General features: G+C 37.2%; 1 protein-coding gene across 1 annotated transcript in view; it reads left to right on the forward strand.

Moving 5' to 3' along the window:
- Window positions 1-19,694, forward strand: part of Tmem232 (transmembrane protein 232) — a 217,587-nt gene that overhangs the window by 31,956 nt on the left and 165,937 nt on the right. The window contains exons 5-7 of the mRNA XM_071612810.1: window positions 8,212-8,311; window positions 11,058-11,221; window positions 18,260-18,414. Coding sequence (XP_071468911.1) covers window positions 8,212-8,311; window positions 11,058-11,221; window positions 18,260-18,414 — 419 coding nt within the window. The remainder of the gene's footprint in view (window positions 1-8,211; window positions 8,312-11,057; window positions 11,222-18,259; window positions 18,415-19,694) is intronic.

The raw sequence follows: 19,694 nt of genomic DNA on the forward strand, positions 1-19,694 counted from the left end.
CGGCAGAAGAGGAGCAGTCGCCTGCTGAGAGGCTGAGCCGCCCCCTCCCCCTGCGCCGGCATAGTAGAGGGAACTGGGACCAAAGACAGAGCAGGCCCAGCGGCCTGCTGAGGGGCAGAGCCGCCCCCCACCCCCCTCGCCTGCCAGGTAGGGGAAGGGTGACCACCGACAGAAAAGGCCCAGTGGCCCAGGGCGGGACAGAGCTTCCAATCACTCCTGCAAGGTAGGCGGGCCTGCGACCCACCGGCAGAAGAGGAGCAGTCGCCTGCTGAGAGGTTGAGCCGCCCCCTCCCCCTGCGCCGGCATAGTAGAGGGAACTGGGACCAAAGACAGAGCAGGCCCAGCGGCCTGCTGAGGGGCAGAGCCGCCCCCCACCCCCCTCGCCTGCCAGGTAGGGGAAGGGTGACCACCGACAGAAAAGGCCCAGTGGCCCAGGGCGGGACAGAGCTTCCAATCACTCCTGCAAGGTAGGCGGGCCTGCGACCCACTGGCAGAAGAGGAGCAGCCGCCTGCTGAGAGGCTGAGCCGCCCCCTCCCCCTGCGCCGGCATAGTAGAGGGAACTGGGACCAAACACAGAGCAGGCCCAGCGGCCTGCTGAGGGGCAGAGCCGCCCCCCACCCCCCTCGCCTGCCAGGTAGGGGAAGGGTGACCACCGACAGAAAAGGCCCAGTGGCCCGCGGCGGGACAGAGCTTCCAATCACTCCTGCAAGGTAGGCGGGCCTGCGACCCACCGGCAGAAGAGGAGCAGCGGCCTGCTGGGAGGCAGAGCCGCCCCCTCCCCCCCGCGCCTGCAAGGTAGTCGGAACTGAGACCACCATCAGAACAGGTCAGACCTGCAACCGAGAGACAGAACAGGCCCAGTGGCCTGAGGAAGGGTAGAGCCGCCCCCCCCCCCACACGCCTGCAAAGTAGGCGGACCTGCGACCCACTGGCAGTACAGCCCCAGAGGCCTGCAGAGGGGCAGTGCCGCTGCCTGCGCCTGCAAAGTAGGCAGAACTGCGACCACCGACAGAACAAGCCTAGCGGCCCGCAGAGGGACAGAGCCGCCGCCCGCGCCTGCAAGGACGGCGGACCTGCTACCGACTGGCAGAGCAGGCCCAGCGGCCTGCCGGCGTGGTAGGCACATTGCCCCAATTGGCGGAGGGGCAGAGCCGCCGCCCGTGCCTGCGAGGGAGACTTTGCAACTATACAAGACCAATATAAATATATAGGGGGAAAATTCAATAGCACAACAGTTTCACCAAGAAGAAAGGAACGCGAACAGTATGAAGAGACAAGGAAAGAAAGGACCACAAGCATTGCAGGTCAACTCAACTTTAGAAGAGGTAATAGCTGCAGCTGATGGAATGTCAGATAAAGAATTCAGGATATACATGCTTCAGATGATCTGGAGTCTCAAGGAAGACATCAGACAGCAAAATCAGACAATGAAAGATCACTTCAACAATGAATTACATAAACAAATCCAAGAAGCAAAAGATCAACTATACAGGGAAATAGAGGTTATAAAAAACAAACAAACAGAAATCCTAGAAATGCAGGAAGCAATAAGCCAACTTAAAAACTCAATTGAGAATACTACCAGCAGAGTAGAACACTTAGAAGACAGAACATCAGACAATGAAGATAAAGTATATCAACTTGAAAAGAACATAGACAGCTCAGCAAGACTGTTAAGAAACCATGAGCAGAACATCCAAGAAATATGGGATAACATCAAGAGACCAAATTTAAGAGTCATTGGGATACAGGAAGGAACAGAGTTTCAAACCAAAGGAATGAGCAATCTATTCAATGAAATAATTCGAGAAAACTTCCCAGATTTGAAGAATGAGACAGAACCCCAAATCCTAGAAGCCTACAGGACGCCGAATGTGCAAAATCATAAGAGACCCACACCTAGACACATTATAATGAAGATGCCCAACATACAGAACAAGGAGAGAATTTTAAAAGCTACAAGAGAAAGGAAGCAGATCACATTTAGGGGTAAGCCAATCAGGATAACAGCTGATCTTTCAACACAGACTCTGAAAGCTAGAAGATCCTGGAATAACATATTTCAAACACTGAAAGAAAATGGGTTCCAACCAAGAATTGTGTTTCCAGCGAAATTAAGCTTCAGGATGGAAGATGAAATTAAAACCTTCCACGATAAACAAAAGTTAAAAGAATTTGCAGCTAGAAAACCATCTCTTCAAAACATCCTTGGCAAAACATTACAGGAAGAGGAAATGGAAAATAACAATGAAAACCAACAGTGGGAGGTAGGACACTAAAGGGGGGAAAATAATCAAAGTGGAAAACAAACCATGTTTAGTAACATAAATAAACAAATATGGCTGGAAGAACAACCCATATCTCAATAATAACCCTAAATGTTAATGGCTTAAACTCACCAATTAAGAGACACAGGCTAGTAGAATGGATCACAAAACAAGACCCAACAATATGCTGCCTACAGGAGACGCATTTGATAGGAAAAGACATACATAGGCTGAAGGTGAAAGGTTGGGAAAAATCATATCACTCATATGGACTTCGGAAACAAGCAGGAGTATCCATACTCATATCAAATAAAATAGATTTTAAGCCAAAGTTAATCAAAAGGGATAAAGAGGGACACTACATACTGCTCAAGGGAACCATACACCAACAAGACATAACAATCATAAATATATATGCCCCAAACAATGGTGCAGCTATGTTCATCAAACAAACTCTTCTCAAGTTCAAGAGTCTAATAGACCACCATACAATAATCATGGGAGACTTCAACACACCTCTCTCACCACTGGACAGATCTTCCAAACAAAAGTTGAATAAGGAAACTATAGAACTCAATAACACAATTAATAACCTAGATTTAATTGACATATATAGAATATACCACCCAACATCAAACAGTTACACTTTTTTCTCAGCAGCACATGGATCCTTCTCAAAAATAGATCATATATTATGTCACAGGGAAACTCTTAGACAATACAAAGGAGTAGAGATAATACCATGCATCCTATCTGATCATAATGGAATGGAACTGAAAATCAACGATAAAAGAAGGAAGGAAAAAGAATATATCACTTGGAGAATGAACAATAGGTTACTGAATGATCAATGGGTTATAGAAGACATCAAGGAGGAAATTAAAAAATTCTTAGAGATTAATGAAAACACAGACACAACATATCGGAATCTATGGGACACATTGAAAGCAGTTCTAAGAGGAAAATTCATTGCTTGGAGTTCATTCCTTAAAAAAAGAAAAAACCAACAAATAAATGATCTCATACTTCATCTCAAAATCCTAGAAAAAGAAGAGCAAAACAACAGCAAAAGAAGTAGAAGGCAAGAAATAATTAAAATCAGAGCTGAAATCAATGAAATCGAAACAAAAGAAACAATTGAAAAAATTGACAAAACTAAAAGTTGGTTCTTTGAAAAAATAAACAAAATCGACAGACCCTTAGCCATGCTAGCGAAGAGAAGAAGAGAGAGAACTCAAATCACTAACATACGGGATGAAAGAGGCAATATCACAACAGACACTTCAGAAATACAGAAGATAATCAAAAATTATTTTGAATCCTTATACTCCAATAAATTAGAAGATAGTGAAGGCATAGATAAATTTCTTAAGTCATATGATCTGCCCAGATTGAGTCAGGAGGATATAGACAACCTAAACAGACCAATATCAATTGAGGAAATAGAAGAAACCATCAAAAGACTACCAACTAAGAAAAGCCCAGGACCAGATGGGTATACAGCAGAGTTTTACAAAACCTTTAAAGAGGAACTAATACCAATACTTTTCAAGCTACTTCGGGAAATAGAAAAAGAGGGAGAACTTCCAAATTCATTCTACGAGGCCAACATCACCCTGATACCTAAACCAGACAAAGACACTTCAAAGAAAGAAAACTACAGACCAATATCTCTAATGAACCTAGATGCAAAAATCCTCAATAAAATTCTGGCCACTCGGATACAAAGGCACATCAAAAAAATTGTGCACCATGATCAAGTAGGATTCATCCCTGGGATGCAAGGCTGGTTCAATATAAGGAAATCAATAAATGTTATTCACCACATCAATAGACTTAAAAATAAGAACCATATGATCATCTCGATAGATGCGGAAAAAGCATTCGACAAAGTACAGCATCCCTTTATGTTCAAAACTCTAGAAAAACTAGGGATAACAGGAACATACCTCAATATTGTAAAAGCAATCTATGCTAAGCCTCAGGCTAGCATCATTCTGAATGGAGAAAAATTGAAGGCATTCCCTCTAAAATCTGGAACAAGACAGGGATGCCCTCTCTCACCACTTCTGTTCAACATAGTTCTCGAAACACTGGCCAGAGCAATTAGACAGACGAAAGAAATTAAAGGCATCAAAATAGGAAAAGAAGAACTTAAAATATCACTATTTGCAGATGACATGATTCTATACCTAGCAGACCCAAAAGGGTCTACAAAGAAACTATTAGAGCTAATAAATGAATTCAGCAAAGTGGCAGGATATAAAATCAACACGCATAAATCAAAGGCATTCCTGTATATCAGCGACAAATCCTCTGAAATGGAAATGAGGACAACCACTCCATTCACAATATCTTCAAAAAAAATAAAATACTTGGGAATCAACCTAACAAAAGAGGTGAAAGACTTATACAATGAAAACTACAGAACCCTAAAGAGAGAAATAGAAGAAGATCTTAGAAGATGGAAAAATATACCCTGTTCATGGATAGGCAGAACTAACATCATCAAAATGGCGATATTACCAAAAGTTCTCTATAGGTTTAATGCAATGCCAATCAAAATCCCAACGGCATTTCTTGTAGAAATAGAGAAAGCAATCATGAAATTCATATGGAAAAATAAAAGACCCAGAATAGCAAAAACAATGCTAAGCAGGAAGTGTGAATCAGGCGGTATAGCGATACCAGACTTCAAACTATATTACAGAGCAATAGTAACAAAAACAGCATGGTACTGGTACCAAAACAGGCGGGTGGACCAATGGTACAGAATAGAGGACACAGAAACCAATCCACAAAACTACAACTATCTTATATTTGATAAAGGGTCTAAAAGCATGCAATGGAGGAAGGATAGCATCTTCAACAAATGGTGCTGGGAAAACTGGAAATCCATATGCAACAAAATGAAACTGAATCCCTTTCTCTCGCCATGCACAAAAGTTAATTCAAAATGGATCAAGGAGCTTGATATCAAATCAGAGACGCGCCGTCTGATAGAAGAGAAAGTTGGCTACGATCTACAGTCGGTGGGGTCGGGCTCCAAATTCCTCAATAGGACACCCATAGCACAAAAGTTAATAACTAGAATCAACAAATGGGACTTACTCAAACTAAAAAGTTTTTTCTCAGCAAAAGATACAATAAGAGAGGTAAATAGAGAGCCTACATCCTGGGAACAAATCTTTACTCCTCACACCTCAGATAGAGCCCTAATATCCAGAGTATACAAAGAGCTCAAAAAATTAGACAATAAGAGAACAAACAACCCAATCAACAAATGGGCCAAGGACCTGAACAGACACTTCTCAGAGGAGGACATACAGTCAATCAACAAGTACATGAAAAAATGCTCACCATCTCTAGCAGTCAGAGAAATGCAAATCAAAACCACCCTAAGATACCATCTCACTCCAGTTAGATTGGCAGCCATTATGAAGTCAAACAACAACAAGTGCTGGCGAGGATGTGGGGAAAAGGGTACACTTGTACATTGCTGGTGGGACTGCAAATTGGTGCAGCCAATTTGGAAAGCAGTATGGAGATTTCTTGGAAAGCTGGGAATGGAGCCACCATTTGACCCAGCTATTCCCCTTCTCGGTCTATTCCCTAAAGACCTAAAAAGAGCATGCTACAGGGACACTGCTACATCGATGTTCATAGCAGCACAATTCACAATAGCAAGACTGTGGAACCAACCTAGATGCCCTTCAATGGATGAATGGATAAAAAAAATGTGGCATTTATACACAATGGAGTATTACTCTGCATTAAAAAATGACAAAATCATAGAATTTACAGGGAAATGGATGGCATTAGAGCAGATTATGCTAAGTGAAGCTAGCCAATCCCTAAAAAACAAATGTCTAATGTCTTCTTTGATATAAGGAGAGTAGCTAAGAACAGAGTAGGGTCGAAGAGCATGAGAAGAAGATTAACATTAAACAGGGATGAGAGGTGGGAGGGAAAGGGAGAGAGAAGGGAAAATGCATGGAAATGGAAGGAGACCCTCAGAGGTATACAAAAGTACATACAAGAGGAAGTGAGGGGAAGGGGAAAAATAATACAAGGGGGACAAACGAATGTCAGTAAAGGGGGCAGAGAGAGAAGGGGGGAGGGGAGGGGAGGGGAGGGGAGGGGGGATAGTAGAGGATAGGAAAGACAGCAGAATACAACAGACACTAGTATGGCATTATGTAAATCAATGGATGTGTAACTGACGTGATTCTGCAATCTGTATATGGGGTAAAAATGGGAGCTCATAACCCACTTGAATCAAATTGTGAAATATGATATATCAAGAACTATGTAATGTTTTGAACAGCCAACAATAAAAAATTAAAAAAAAAAAAAAAAAAAAATAAAGTACTGCAGGAATAAAAGATGTTATTACTAAAAAAAAAAAAAAAAAAAAAAAAAAAACCAAATTGGAGGATAATACAGTATTTTCCATTTGTGCCATATTGAATTTTTTAGCATCAATTAATATTTCTTTCAATATTTATATATATTCATTTGAAAAATCCTCAATAATCCTCTTTCTGAATAGCTTTTTCATGCTTTGCCTGTAACTGTAGAAGTTGCTGCCTGTAATGCTCTCATGTAGACTACTGCAATATTCTTTTACATGGTCTGTTGACCTTCATGTCCTTCTCATTTAACTTCAATCTCTCAGAGAAACACAGTGCAATATAACAAAGTGGTCTAGATGAAGAGACTCCCTGAGCATGCCTTAGAAACATTTTGTTTTATTTTATAAGTCTATAAATAGTAGATGTTCATAATTTATAGAAACATTTCTTAATATTGATGGTTCATCCTGAAAATGTATTTTTAATGATAGAGGCTTATGATTAAAAAACAATTGAATTCTCAGCTGTAAGTGAAATTTTATGGTTTATGGAGTAGTACACACAATTGTGGGTTGAAAGTCCTGAAATGCCACTGATTTGCTTAAGAGTATTAGGTGAAGTACTGAGATGTGGTTAAATTAAACGATTTTATTTTATTTTAACATGTATATCTGATAATACCTTATGTTACTGTTAAGAAAATTTGAGATATTTTTTCTCCCTCTCTCTCTCTCTCTCTCTCTCTCTCTCACACACACACACACACACACACACACACACTCACACGCACGATAGTGACAACTATTGCTATTTATTTCTTCTCCAAGATTTAGTTACTTATATTTTATTTATTTTTTATAGTTTTTGTGTTTCTTTTCCTAATTTTATGTGAAATTGTATTTATTATGCATTTTTTTGCAGATGTGCCATTTTCTATAGTCTATGTAAAATAAACTATTTTTTTTATCTACATGTGTATTTTAAATGTCACAGAAATGAGGTTTTGCAGTGCTTACTTAGTAATGACATTATGAGTTTTTTTTTTAAATGAGAGAATAGGGAACTTGGTGAACCATACTATGTACATGCAGAATATTTATCAACACTGACTTAAATGGTGTTTTTCAAACTCTTTTCATTAAGACTCATAAGAAGAAATATACTTTGCATTGTGACCAAGCATGCATAAAATATACACTCACTTACATACTTAAAAAAAAAAGGAATTCTGCAATACTTCATGATGTTTTCTCTTTATTTTTATTTTAAAAAATACCCTCACAGTTGATTTCACGACTCACTTCAGGAGCATGACCAGCAATTTGAAAAATGCTGTTGTAAAGGATATAGAACAAAATAGTATTCAGTATTGGTTACATGAAATGTAGAGATGATTTATAAAAGTTTTGTGGCTGGACTAGCATTTCAATCTTGATGTAAATGTTTTAAAATTATTTAAAATACATAATATCAACAGTTTGAAGTTGTTTTTATCAAAAGTCAACATAATAATGAAATGGTTTATTTTCTATATGGTTTTTAAACATTCACTAATGCAATACAAAAAAATGCTTTTATCTTTTGACAGATTGGCTATTTGATCTTCTTACGACTTTTTATATTTTTCCTGCATGGTCACCTAGAAAGTTTTAAACAACATTTACTTAGACTTCAACCATATTTATACGGTACAATATCTTTTATTTTAGACTTATAAATGTTTTATGTTACATTTTAAGAAGCTCTGACTGTCACTAAAAAAAGCATAAATTGTATTTTATTTTCATGAAAGATAATAGGTACAGTGTTAGCTTCTGAGACAGACTGAATTTGTTTGGCATTCACCCATCCTGCACTTACCATTTCTTTGTGGTGAGAACATTTAAAATCTATTCCCTTAGCAATTTTGAAACATACATTATTATTAACTGTAACCACACGCTGTGCAATAGATCACTAGGACTCATGCCTCCTGTCTAGCTGAAAAATTGTACTCCTTGACTAATATCTCCCCTTTCCCAGACACCCTTGTCCTCCCCTTCCCATCTCTGGTAACCACCATTGTGCTCTGCTTTGTGCTTTCACCTAAGTGGATGATGATGAGTTTTTCTTTTTTTTTTTGTACTGGAGATTGAAACCAGGGGTGCTTTACCACCAACCACAATTCCAGCTCTTTTTGGTGTATTATTTAGAGACAGGGCCTTACTGAGTTGCTTAGGACCTTGCTAAGTTGCTGAGGCTGGCTTTGAACTTGCAATCCTCCTGCCTCAGCCTTCCGAGCTGCTGGGATTACAGGCCTATACCACCAGGCCCAGAGGATGATGATGTTTTGACTTATTTTTCTCATCTCTAGCCCTGCCTACTAACTGGATTTCAAAAAAGTTAAACTCACATTTTAGTCAGGTAAGCCTACTGTAGTTGCTGGATTGGAGTAAGGAGAGAGTGAGTGGATTCAGAAGGCCAGTTCTGCGCATTGTACATAAACAGAATATTTCTTAGCACTATTCAAAACAATGATTTTCATACTGTTTTGATTAAGATCCATAGAAAGAAATATCCTTTGCATTGCAATGAGCACACACACAATGTACATTCACTTACATTCATAGAAAAAGGTGTTGCCATTGAAGAGAGGTTAAAGATGTGGACTATTATAATGGGAATGGTATATTGTTAAATAGTTTTTAAAATAGTTAGAGATAAAAGAGACTGGATTGGTGACCAATTAGAGCTAGGATATATGTAACAAAGTGGGGAATTCAGGAGAAAGTTGAAGTTTTACATATTGAATAAAAGGATCAAGATTTGGAGAAATATTGGGCACATTAAATTTGAAGGCCATGAGAGAAAGCTGAAACCTGGGAAATTTATTTTACAGTCATTTATTTGAATGTCCCTGAGATAACTTGAGGTGGGGGGACTAATTCTAGGAACTGAGTCTTGCAGAAGATAGACATTTAATGAATTATTGGAGTAACAGAGCCCACTAATAGAGAATTCAGGAAAGTAAAAGAGAGTAGTGACATCTAGATAGGAAAATTCAAGGAGATCAACATCATCAAGAGTTGCAGAAGTGTTAAAGAGCAGGAGCTCTGAAAAGCAGTGATGGGTTTCTGGAATCATAATATCAGTCACTGATCTTAGGGGCATTCCTCAGGGAGAGGTGAGAACAAAATTCAGACTGGAGGCAAATGCTGAGGGAACATTTAAGTACTAGACGAAATGGTGAACTATTTTTAAAGGTTCGAAATTGTGAACTATTTTTAAATGTTTATATTAATATAGAAATATGCCAGTAGTTTGGATGAAAAAAAATCACATCCAAAGAAGAGATATGATAAGGGATGGGGAGATTCAAGATAAAACAAAGGAGATAATATTTGATGGGAAAAGTTGTTAAGGAGAGAACAGAGGGAATGGAGTTTGCACCCTACAAGTCCAAATAAGATATGAAACCCAGAGGAAGCTGTAGACTGGTAGAGCATGAATTCTTGTCTGTCATACTGCTTGTTCTTATATCTTCAATATGATATAAATTGTAATTCCTTATAGTGTTTAGCATATGGACTTGTCAAATATTCAGCTGATAGTGGCAAATACATTTTTGAAAAAAAATACATGGATAAAACCTCATGTTCTTTTATTAGTTCAGTTATTGGAGGTATATCCCAAGAAAACCAGCACTTTCCTTTCATAAAGGGATAAATCCACCCCCCCCCCCACCTTTGCCCTCTTACCAAATACTGTTAGGCAGAGCCTTAGGCCACATCTCTAGCTTCAGCAACAGGCTGTGTCATTAACCTGAAACCATTAGCAGCTGCGGCCTATTTGTGTCATTGTCCAGTAGAAAGGGGCATCACTCATTTTTCCTCTGTGCAAATGGATTGAAACCCAAAGGTTGTCTAAATGTTTGTAGGAATAACAAACACAAGATGGTCCTGCTAAATTATCACATAGTTGTATGTTAAATGATATGATTATTGTCTATATTTGAAGTATGTACTTTAAGAATCAATAACAACATCTTGAAATGAAATCAGAGAATGTGGGGTTAGAAATGACATTAATTTGTTTCTAGAATTGCAACTTCAAAGTATCTATTATGAATAGAATGTATATTATAACTTGATTTATTTTCAGCTAGAGGCAACCAAGCATTGTTGAGCAGTAACAATATTTAATTGGGCATTCAAACGTTATGTAATGTCGTTCTGAATTACATAAACTCCTATCTGAATTATTTATTTTGTAGTTTTTTTTATTACACCACCAGGTGGCAGACATACTATTGTAAATCTTGATTACTAGGTAAATTTGCAACAGTTCCAGCACCTAAATACTCAATTTAATTATACTTTAACAGATAAAAAATGAATGAAGTACAATGAAAGATATTACTGAAGTATTTCTCACAAATGATTTTTCTTACAATAGCACTTTCTTTCTCTGAAGAGCCATATCACAAGTATCCAAGCATCTATTCAAATGTGCAATTCATCCTGAAAACATCAGAAATTATATGTAAAAGAGAACTTTCTGAATCAATTTTTATCCATGAGGAAAATGAGGAAGAATACAAGAACATAGATTCAGATGTGGTAGGTAATTTGACATGGTGGGCATATCTTGTATGATTTATATGATGATTGCCATGAATAATCATGCTTGTCAATTCAGCAGTCATTGCTGAAGATGAGTTCACTGCAGGGAGAGTGGGCATTGATGGGATGAACACCACATACACTAATTTCATGCAACCATATGCACATTTCATGGCAAAGAGACAATTGGATCAGTAGTAGGGCATCAATATGCACCAGTACTACTTTAAATGGAGTAATGCCATAATACCTCTTCCTTATAGGTTTCATTTTAGTTTTTAGCTAAAATTACAACATGATTTAGATTGATAAATTAAAATTGCAAGATACTATGTTTTTATTAAAGGGAAAATATGTAAAGGCAGATTATTCATGAGATATGTGTAATATTTTATGTGTCTGTATAGGGTAACATTTAATATGCTCTCAAAATCAATGGAAAACTTTAAAAATATTTCAAATTAAGGAACTCAAATAATTCTTAAACCTCTCTTAATTATCTACTCAAATATTAATGATCAACCTTAGAGAACACAATCTATCCTAATTATGTAATTCCTTGGTATGTACTAAACTATAATTATGTAAACACAAGTGCAATGTGCAATATAATTATACATACACCATTCAGACTGATATACTTCAAAGGACAAACTTCAGTCTCTGATGTAATAATGTCTTTATTTCCTTTCTTCACTTATCTTTCAAAAGAGATCAGTGAACACTTTGAAACCTTGATTCTTTCATTATTTTATTTTTTGATGCACAGTTATTATTTTATAGTTTATAAATAGAAAATTCATTTTTGAAAGTTTCTCAAAGAAGAAAAATGCTTTCAACATAATGAAGTTGAAACAATAGGAATTTGGGGGAAGATTCTATTTGCCAACAGGTCTATTTCTATGTGACCCACAGCTTTCCATGCTTTCTGTGGGCCTTTTCTAAAATTAGCCATGAATTAAATATGCAAGAAAAGACATTTCACCACATCTATTTGAACTCTAAGTGTTTTCTTTTTGGTTCATTATAGATGAACCATTTATATATTTGCTAAATAGTTTGAACCTTCTAGTAATAATTACCAATGAACATGAATTGTATCATTTTAAAGGAAGAGATCTTGTTTGTAAGTTTAAAATGTTTTGATAATAAATACATAATGTAAGTCACTGAGCAACAGAAAGAATACTGATCATGAAAAGAAAAGACCTGCTCATCAACTGGCACTGGGATCTGGAGGAGATTCATTAAACTTTCCATATCTCCATTTGCTTAGCTGTAAAAGTCTTCATCATCACCATCTTGTCATATCTGCCCTAACTCTTCTACAGGTGTTATGGTTTGGATATGAGGTGACCCCTAAAATCTCACATGTGAGACAAGGCAAGAAGATTCAGAAAAGAAATGATTGGGTTGTTAGAGTCTTAACCCAATCAGTGAATTAATCCCCTGATAGGGATCAACTGAGTGGTAATTGAAGTGGTAGGGTGTGGCTGGAGGAAGTGGGACATGGCTTTGGGGTATATTTTTGTATCTGGCAAGTGGAGACCTCTCTCTGCTCTCTGATCATCATATGAGCTGCTTTCCTCCACCACACTCTTCTGCCTTGATGTCCTTGCCTTGCCTTGAGCCCTGAGGAATGGAGCCTATTGTCAGTGGACTGAGACTTCTGAAACCATATGCCTCCAAATAAATATTTCCTCTTTAAATTGTTCTGGTCAGTTCCTTTTTGTCATAGCAGCAAAAAAGCTGACTAAAACAACAGGGTTGTTGTGAGTTAAAAAAAAAATGTGCCTTGTATATTAAATGCTACGTAAATGTAAGTAATGATCATTGAAAAATAGTTAGGCATTCATTTTAATATAGACAGTTAAGTGTAATAATTTCATCTAAGCATGAGGCTATATTGACTTAATGTAGTGATTTCAGTGTTTTTCCTTTATACAAATAAGATGCCATGAAATCTTAGCAACCTGAACGTTGGTTATGAAGCTGGTGCACACACAGAGCAAGCAAATGGGAGCAGAATCCTAAGGGGCAAAACTGTCAACATTGAGAGGAACCTATCTGCTTAGATGACACTTAGTCTCTTTCTGTGTCTTTTCCCACTTTGTAGAACAAAGGGCTTAAATTCAATTGCTCCTAAATTCTATTTCAGCTCTATCAATGTGATTCTCAGAGGGGATTATAACAGATTGTAGCCTATCAGGTTTATTGCCCTTTTTTTCCCTCCTTCAATTACTTCATAATATGAAAGCTATAAAGGACAGTGTAGCCACGTTGCTATGAAATTGCTGATTCGGTAATCAGCACTGATTCAGAACTTGATTGCCATGCCTTAAAGTTTCCAGATTTCAGCCCAGTTCCTCCGGAATCACTTAATCTACACCAGCCTCCCCAGTTCAGTTGAGCATCTCCCGGTTCTATACCACCTTACTCAAACTGCTGGGAAGAGGAAGAGGAAAAAAGATAAAAGTTGGAATATAAAAGACATTTATAGTCATCCTTTATCCCTTCCTTATTAGTAGGACATTACAGTAGAGGATTTGTGAATTTATTCCTAGGAGACCTTATTCTCTGATAATATAAAAGGTCCATGGCAGCATCTTTTGGCCACTGTAAAAAATTTTATCTTTTTAATTCATTGGGGCAAAAGCATAATTACTTAATTTGTTGTCCAAGTGTTGCTAAAACTGCTTTTAAAATTATGTAGGATTTATACATTACCATACACACAATATGGTGTTGGTTCTATTTAAGAATAAGAAATTTCTGGACTGGGGCTGCAGCATAGTGGTATCGTGCTTTCCTCACACTTGTGGTTTAATCCTCAGTACCACGTAAAAACAAACAAACAAACAAACAAATAAAAGATGTTTCCTTTCCTCTCCTGCTGTACTCCATTTCTTGTTTTAATGTCCTTTTAAGTTATCCAGACACAGGGTTTTGATTGACTTTTACAAATGGTACACTTTAATTAGCTCTGTGGATTGAAGGACCAGAATGCTGGATTGAGTTTTCCATGCTCACCAGCAAAGCTGAATTTTCTAAGCACAGTTGTCACATGGTAATAATAACACGGCTTTTGGAGAAGGTAACTTTAAACTCAGTGAAAATGGAGTAGATTCTTTATTAAAGAGTTTTATCTGTTCTAAAGTACAAAAATTCCCTGAAAAACGAGCTGACAGAGTTATATGATTAGCAATCTCATCATCCAACACTTACAAGTATTCAGGAAACCAAAGCCACCACTTAAATTTAGGATATTTTATGCTGACTGTAATTGTAAATGGGCATGAGCAACTGGATTATGAGGATTTAAAGAACTTTTTTCTTTAAAATTAGGAGCATTATCCTGTGATTAATGCCCCATAATCCAGGTAACAAGTTTGTATTGGAGAGGCCCTTGGGAGGCAATGTCAGCCATTCCCAAATGACTAAAACAAGGGTGAAACTCTGAAATCTGTATCTGAGCAGCCATGATAGAGCCCATGCTTCAAAACTCATTTATGTTTTAGAAGCTTGAGCAGACACTCAGGGTTTACGTACTTCGATTTTCATAAAGTTCAAGGTGATGTGGTTATCCGAATTCTTAGCTGTCTGATAGCACTTCCAGAGATGAGCTTCTCAAAGTAGGCCTTGTACAAGCTGCAACTGGCAGTCAAAGCTGGGCAGCAAGGCAGGAGGTGAAAGAACTGTAGCAAGCAGTTAAATAAAAAATTAAGGAAGGAAAGAAGGGAGTCATTTAATGCCGTGGTTGGTACCAAACGTTAGATTTGGTGAAAGATTATTCTAGTCCCAACTTCTCTTCCCTTTCTTTCTTTTTTTTTTTTTTTTTGGTTTAATTTCCAAACCATCACAGAATGATGATATTATAAAATGTAATAATAATGAATTACTGAAAAAAGAAGATTAAAATTATAAAAACACATTGTAATTTTTATCAGACTGAATGTTTATAATTATTCTTTCAATTTGTTGTGAAAATTTTTAATTATATATTCTTCATTTCTCTAGTGTTAACAGTTGGCAAACCACATTTTTCTGCCAATCACATCTAGAGTAGGAGTGACTTGGTGTAAAGGCAAAGAACTCTACACCACTCAAGAACTCCCAGACCCACCATTTGACCCAGCTATTCCCCTTCTTGGTCTATTCCCTAAAGACCTAAAAAGAGCATGCTACAGGGACACTGCTACATCGATGTTCATAGCAGCACAGTTCACAATAGCAAGACTGTGGAACCAACCTAGATGCCCTTCAATAGACGAATGGATAAAAAAAAATGTGGCATTTATACACAATGGAGTATTACTCTGCATTAAAAAATGACAAAATCATAGAATTTACAGGGAAATGGATGGCATTAGAGCAGATTATGCTAAGTGAAGCTAGCCAATCCCTAAAAAACAAATGCCAAATGTCTTCTTTGATATAAGGAGAGTAACTAAGATCAGAGTAGGGACGAAGAGCAGGAGAAGAAGATTAACATTTAACAGGGATGAGAGGTGGGAGGGAAAGGGAGAGAGAAGGGAAATTGCATGGTAATGGAAGGAGACCCTCAGGGTTATACAGTGGAGGGGGTAGAGAGAGAGGAGGGGAGGGGAGGGGAGAGGTGGGGAGGGGGGAGGGGGGAGGATGGGAAAGGCAGCGGAGCACAACAGACACTAGTATGGCAATATGTAAATCAATGGATGTGTAACTGATGTGATTCTGCAATCTGTGTATGGGGTGAAGGTGGGAGTTCATAACCCACTTGAATCAAAGTGTGGAATATGATATGTCAAGAAATTTGTAATGTTTTGAACAACCCACAATAAAAAATTAAAAAAAAAAAAAAAGAACTCCCAGACCATTCTCCCTCTTGGTCTTCTTCATTGATGATGTTCATGTCAACTGTATTAAATCACATAATCATCATTATTTTATTAATATTAATTGGGTAAAATTGATCTTGATGATTCGAGTGCCCTTAAGACAAAGTGAACAGGAGCAGGTCTGCGGTTAGCACATTGGGTTTATTATTTGTTGTAGAGAGAACCCTCATCACTAGGAACCATAGGATGTCTCAGCAAGAGGGAACTAGAATGCATCTGTGGTAGGACTTGAACTGTGAGTGACTGGGAGAAGATTGAGGGAGAAAGGCTTTTTTCTAGATTGGATGCTGTTAGAAAGTAGTGGCAACTGGATGATCAAGAATTTTGTGAATAAGGGCTGGGATTGTGGCTCAGCGGTAGAGCGCTTGTCTAGCATGTGCAAGGCCCTGGGTTTGATCCTCAGCACCACTTAAAAATAAATAAATAAAATAAAGGTATTGTGTTTAATTACTTCTAAAAAATAAATGCTTTAAAAAAAGAATTTTGTGAATGATTCAGTGACTTTGCTTTTTGCCTGTGCTTGGGAAAATAATTATCAGATGGCTTTGTTGATTTATTATAGTATCAGAGTAATATTACCTGAGTTTGGTATTTTGTGAATTATGTTCAACAGGAGATCAAAATGACCTAGCTGAGTGCACCAGACCAGACTGTAATAACACATTGTCAAATCAGTCCAGACATCAGAGGCTGCTTTTTATTTCTCAATGATGAGTAGAAATGGCATCATAAAAAAATTGAAAATAAAACTAAAATCTTGTTCGTTGTCTAAATCCTGATTTTTTTTTCACTAAATACACTCAGGAATTTTCTCTGGTGATGATACAGATGTGTTAACACAAGTATATTTCAAGTAACTGAATATTCTATGTAGCCATGCAATATTTGTGATTTAAAAAGAAATAGTAATAATAGTAATGATAACTAAATAGAATGCATTGATTGTTGACAAAGTCACCCCAAAGTTTCAAAACCTACCTACTGACCATTTTATTCAGAATAAGTTTGTAACCTGACAACTGTCAGACATCTAAACTGAGACACCTAGGGCAGTGTGGGAAGAGAATCTCATTTATGTGAGTTCTGCTTTTTGTATGGGGTATACCACAAAGCAGAAAATTGAGTTATGTGTGCATTTACTGAAGTCAGCATGTCTCAGTCTGATACCTTACATTACTTTAAAATAGAACTTTTCTGTGGAATATTCTAACATTCTACACATTGATTTGTTTCCATTTGCTTTTCTGAGTTATTATTCCCCAGAGTCAGTAAGCTCATGCAGACTGTGTCTTACTCTTGCCTTTATCTCTAGCAGGTAGCAGAGTTCCTGACATAAATCAAATCAATACACATCTGCAGTACTTAACTAATTAGTTTACTAGAAAGCTAAAATGTCTTAGTTTGAATTTATGTATGAACTTCTGACCTGTCTTAAGAGTGCTCAACATGAAATAATCTTTAAATTGTAGTTGTGATGTTCTTTTATGTGACAAGAATTATTGGAAGTGTTTCTTTTTAACAGCACAAAATATCAACTAAGTTGGCGATATGGGCACATGTGTATTTGGATCTTTACGACTCAATGGGAGTGCCGTGTCATCATTGAATACCAATTACTTCAGTGGACCAATTAGATCTAAAACTGCCAGGAAGCACTCTGAGAAATAAAACAAAGCAATAGTAGCCCATTTGTTGTCTGAATTTGCAGGCTTTTAAAACACTTACTTGACAGTGACCATGTCCTGTGGGGCATATATTTTGCTCCTTAAGGTGGAAATTCACAGCAAATTCTAGTTTGCTGTCCGATCTTTGTTCAAACTTTCCTCTATCCACTCTTGCTCATGTGTCAGGAAGAACTGAGTCACACAGAGTGTAAGAAACGTAATCTAGTCTAGCAGCTGTCCCTCAGAGGATGTAGGATTCTTGTCATATTTGTAGAATGGATATCATGGAACACAAGGGACCCATTTGAAAAATAGATACCTTAGGTTCAGATTGACTGCTTATACTTACAAAAATATTCTCACATAAATTACTTCACCTGGTAAAACTTCAAGTGTAAGAGAATATGCATTTTCATTTGTATATTTAAAATTTATTTTCATGTTGTTCAAGTCAAAGAATTTTTCCCAGATATATTTTTATGTTTTAATTCCAGGAACATTTGCCATTTAATCCAGGAGGATATGAAGTTAGCCACCTGCTCTGGCATTGTGTGGCTGTTTGGTCTTGTGTTCAGAATAATAGTCCTCAGCTGAATAGTGTGCTTGAGCATCTCATCTTCCATAAAAAGCAGCTTCAAAAGAAATGCTGGTAAGGGTGATCCTATAAATCCAAAGGAACTCATGAAGAAACCTTTGTGCTTAAATGTTAAATAACCTTTGTATTTAAATGTTAATCACACCTCAGCTGACTATGAAAAAAATTTATAATCGCAGTTCTAAAGACAAGAGCAATTTATTTATTTTGTATTAGTTCATTTTATCAATGACTCCTCTCTCTCTCTCTCTCTCTCTCTTACTCTATAGATGTGCATGTATCCTTTATTTTCCATGTTACTAAAGAACAACATTTATAGTTGGGGGAAATATACTAAGATTCTATTTCTTTATGAGTCTCACTAGGAAATGTTGGTTCCTTCCAGCACATGTGCTAATTTAAGAAGAGAAATAGATGTTTTGTAGTATTACAAAAGAAGGCATGGGCTCAATGGAAGTAAATTGTTTTCTTTAATAGACAAATAATAATTTGTATATATTTATAGAGTACAATATTCTTTACAATGTGTAAACCTTGTGGAATGATTAAATCAAGCTAATTAATATATCCATCACCTCACACACTTATCTTTCTTTTGTGCTGGGATATTTAAAATCTACTCTCTTAGCAATTTTGAAATATTAAATACATTATTATTAACTATTCTTACTAAGGTTGTACAGTAGATCACTAAAATTTATTCCTCCTAACTGAATCTTTGCTCTAATCAATTAACCTCTTCCTTTTCCCCATCTGCATTAAGCCCAACAAGCCTCTGATAGCTTCCATTATACTCTCTACTCTTCTGTATGTTTGGATTTTTTCAAATTGACTTGTGAGTTTATGCAGTATTTGTCTTTTTATACTTGTCTTATTTATTTAGCAAAATGCCCCTCAGGTTCTTGCATGTGTCACTCAGGGTAGTCTTTTTGTTGTTGTTGTAGAGGTTGAATAGTATTCTATTGTGTACACATGCTACATTTTCTTTATTCATCCCTTGGTCAAAGAACAATTATTATCTTGGCTACTGTGAACAATGATGCAATGACATGCCATTGTAGTTACTTCTTCAACATTCTGCTTTTATTTCCTTTGGACACCTAGCCAGAAGTGGAATTGCTGAATCATGTGGTAGTTTTATTTATAATTTTTTGAGGAGCCTCCATATTGTCTTCCAAAAATGGTTGCACTAATTTATATTCCAATCAAAAGTGCACAAGTGTTCTCTTTTCTCCATTCCTCACCAATAATTATCTTTCATCCTGTTGATAATACCCATTGTAATAGGAGTGAGGTGATATTTTATTGTGGTTTTAATTTACATTTCTTTGATT

The sequence above is a fragment of the Marmota flaviventris genome, chromosome 5, assembly GCF_047511675.1.
Source record: "Marmota flaviventris isolate mMarFla1 chromosome 5, mMarFla1.hap1, whole genome shotgun sequence".
In the NCBI taxonomy this organism is placed as follows: Eukaryota; Metazoa; Chordata; class Mammalia; order Rodentia; family Sciuridae; genus Marmota; species Marmota flaviventris.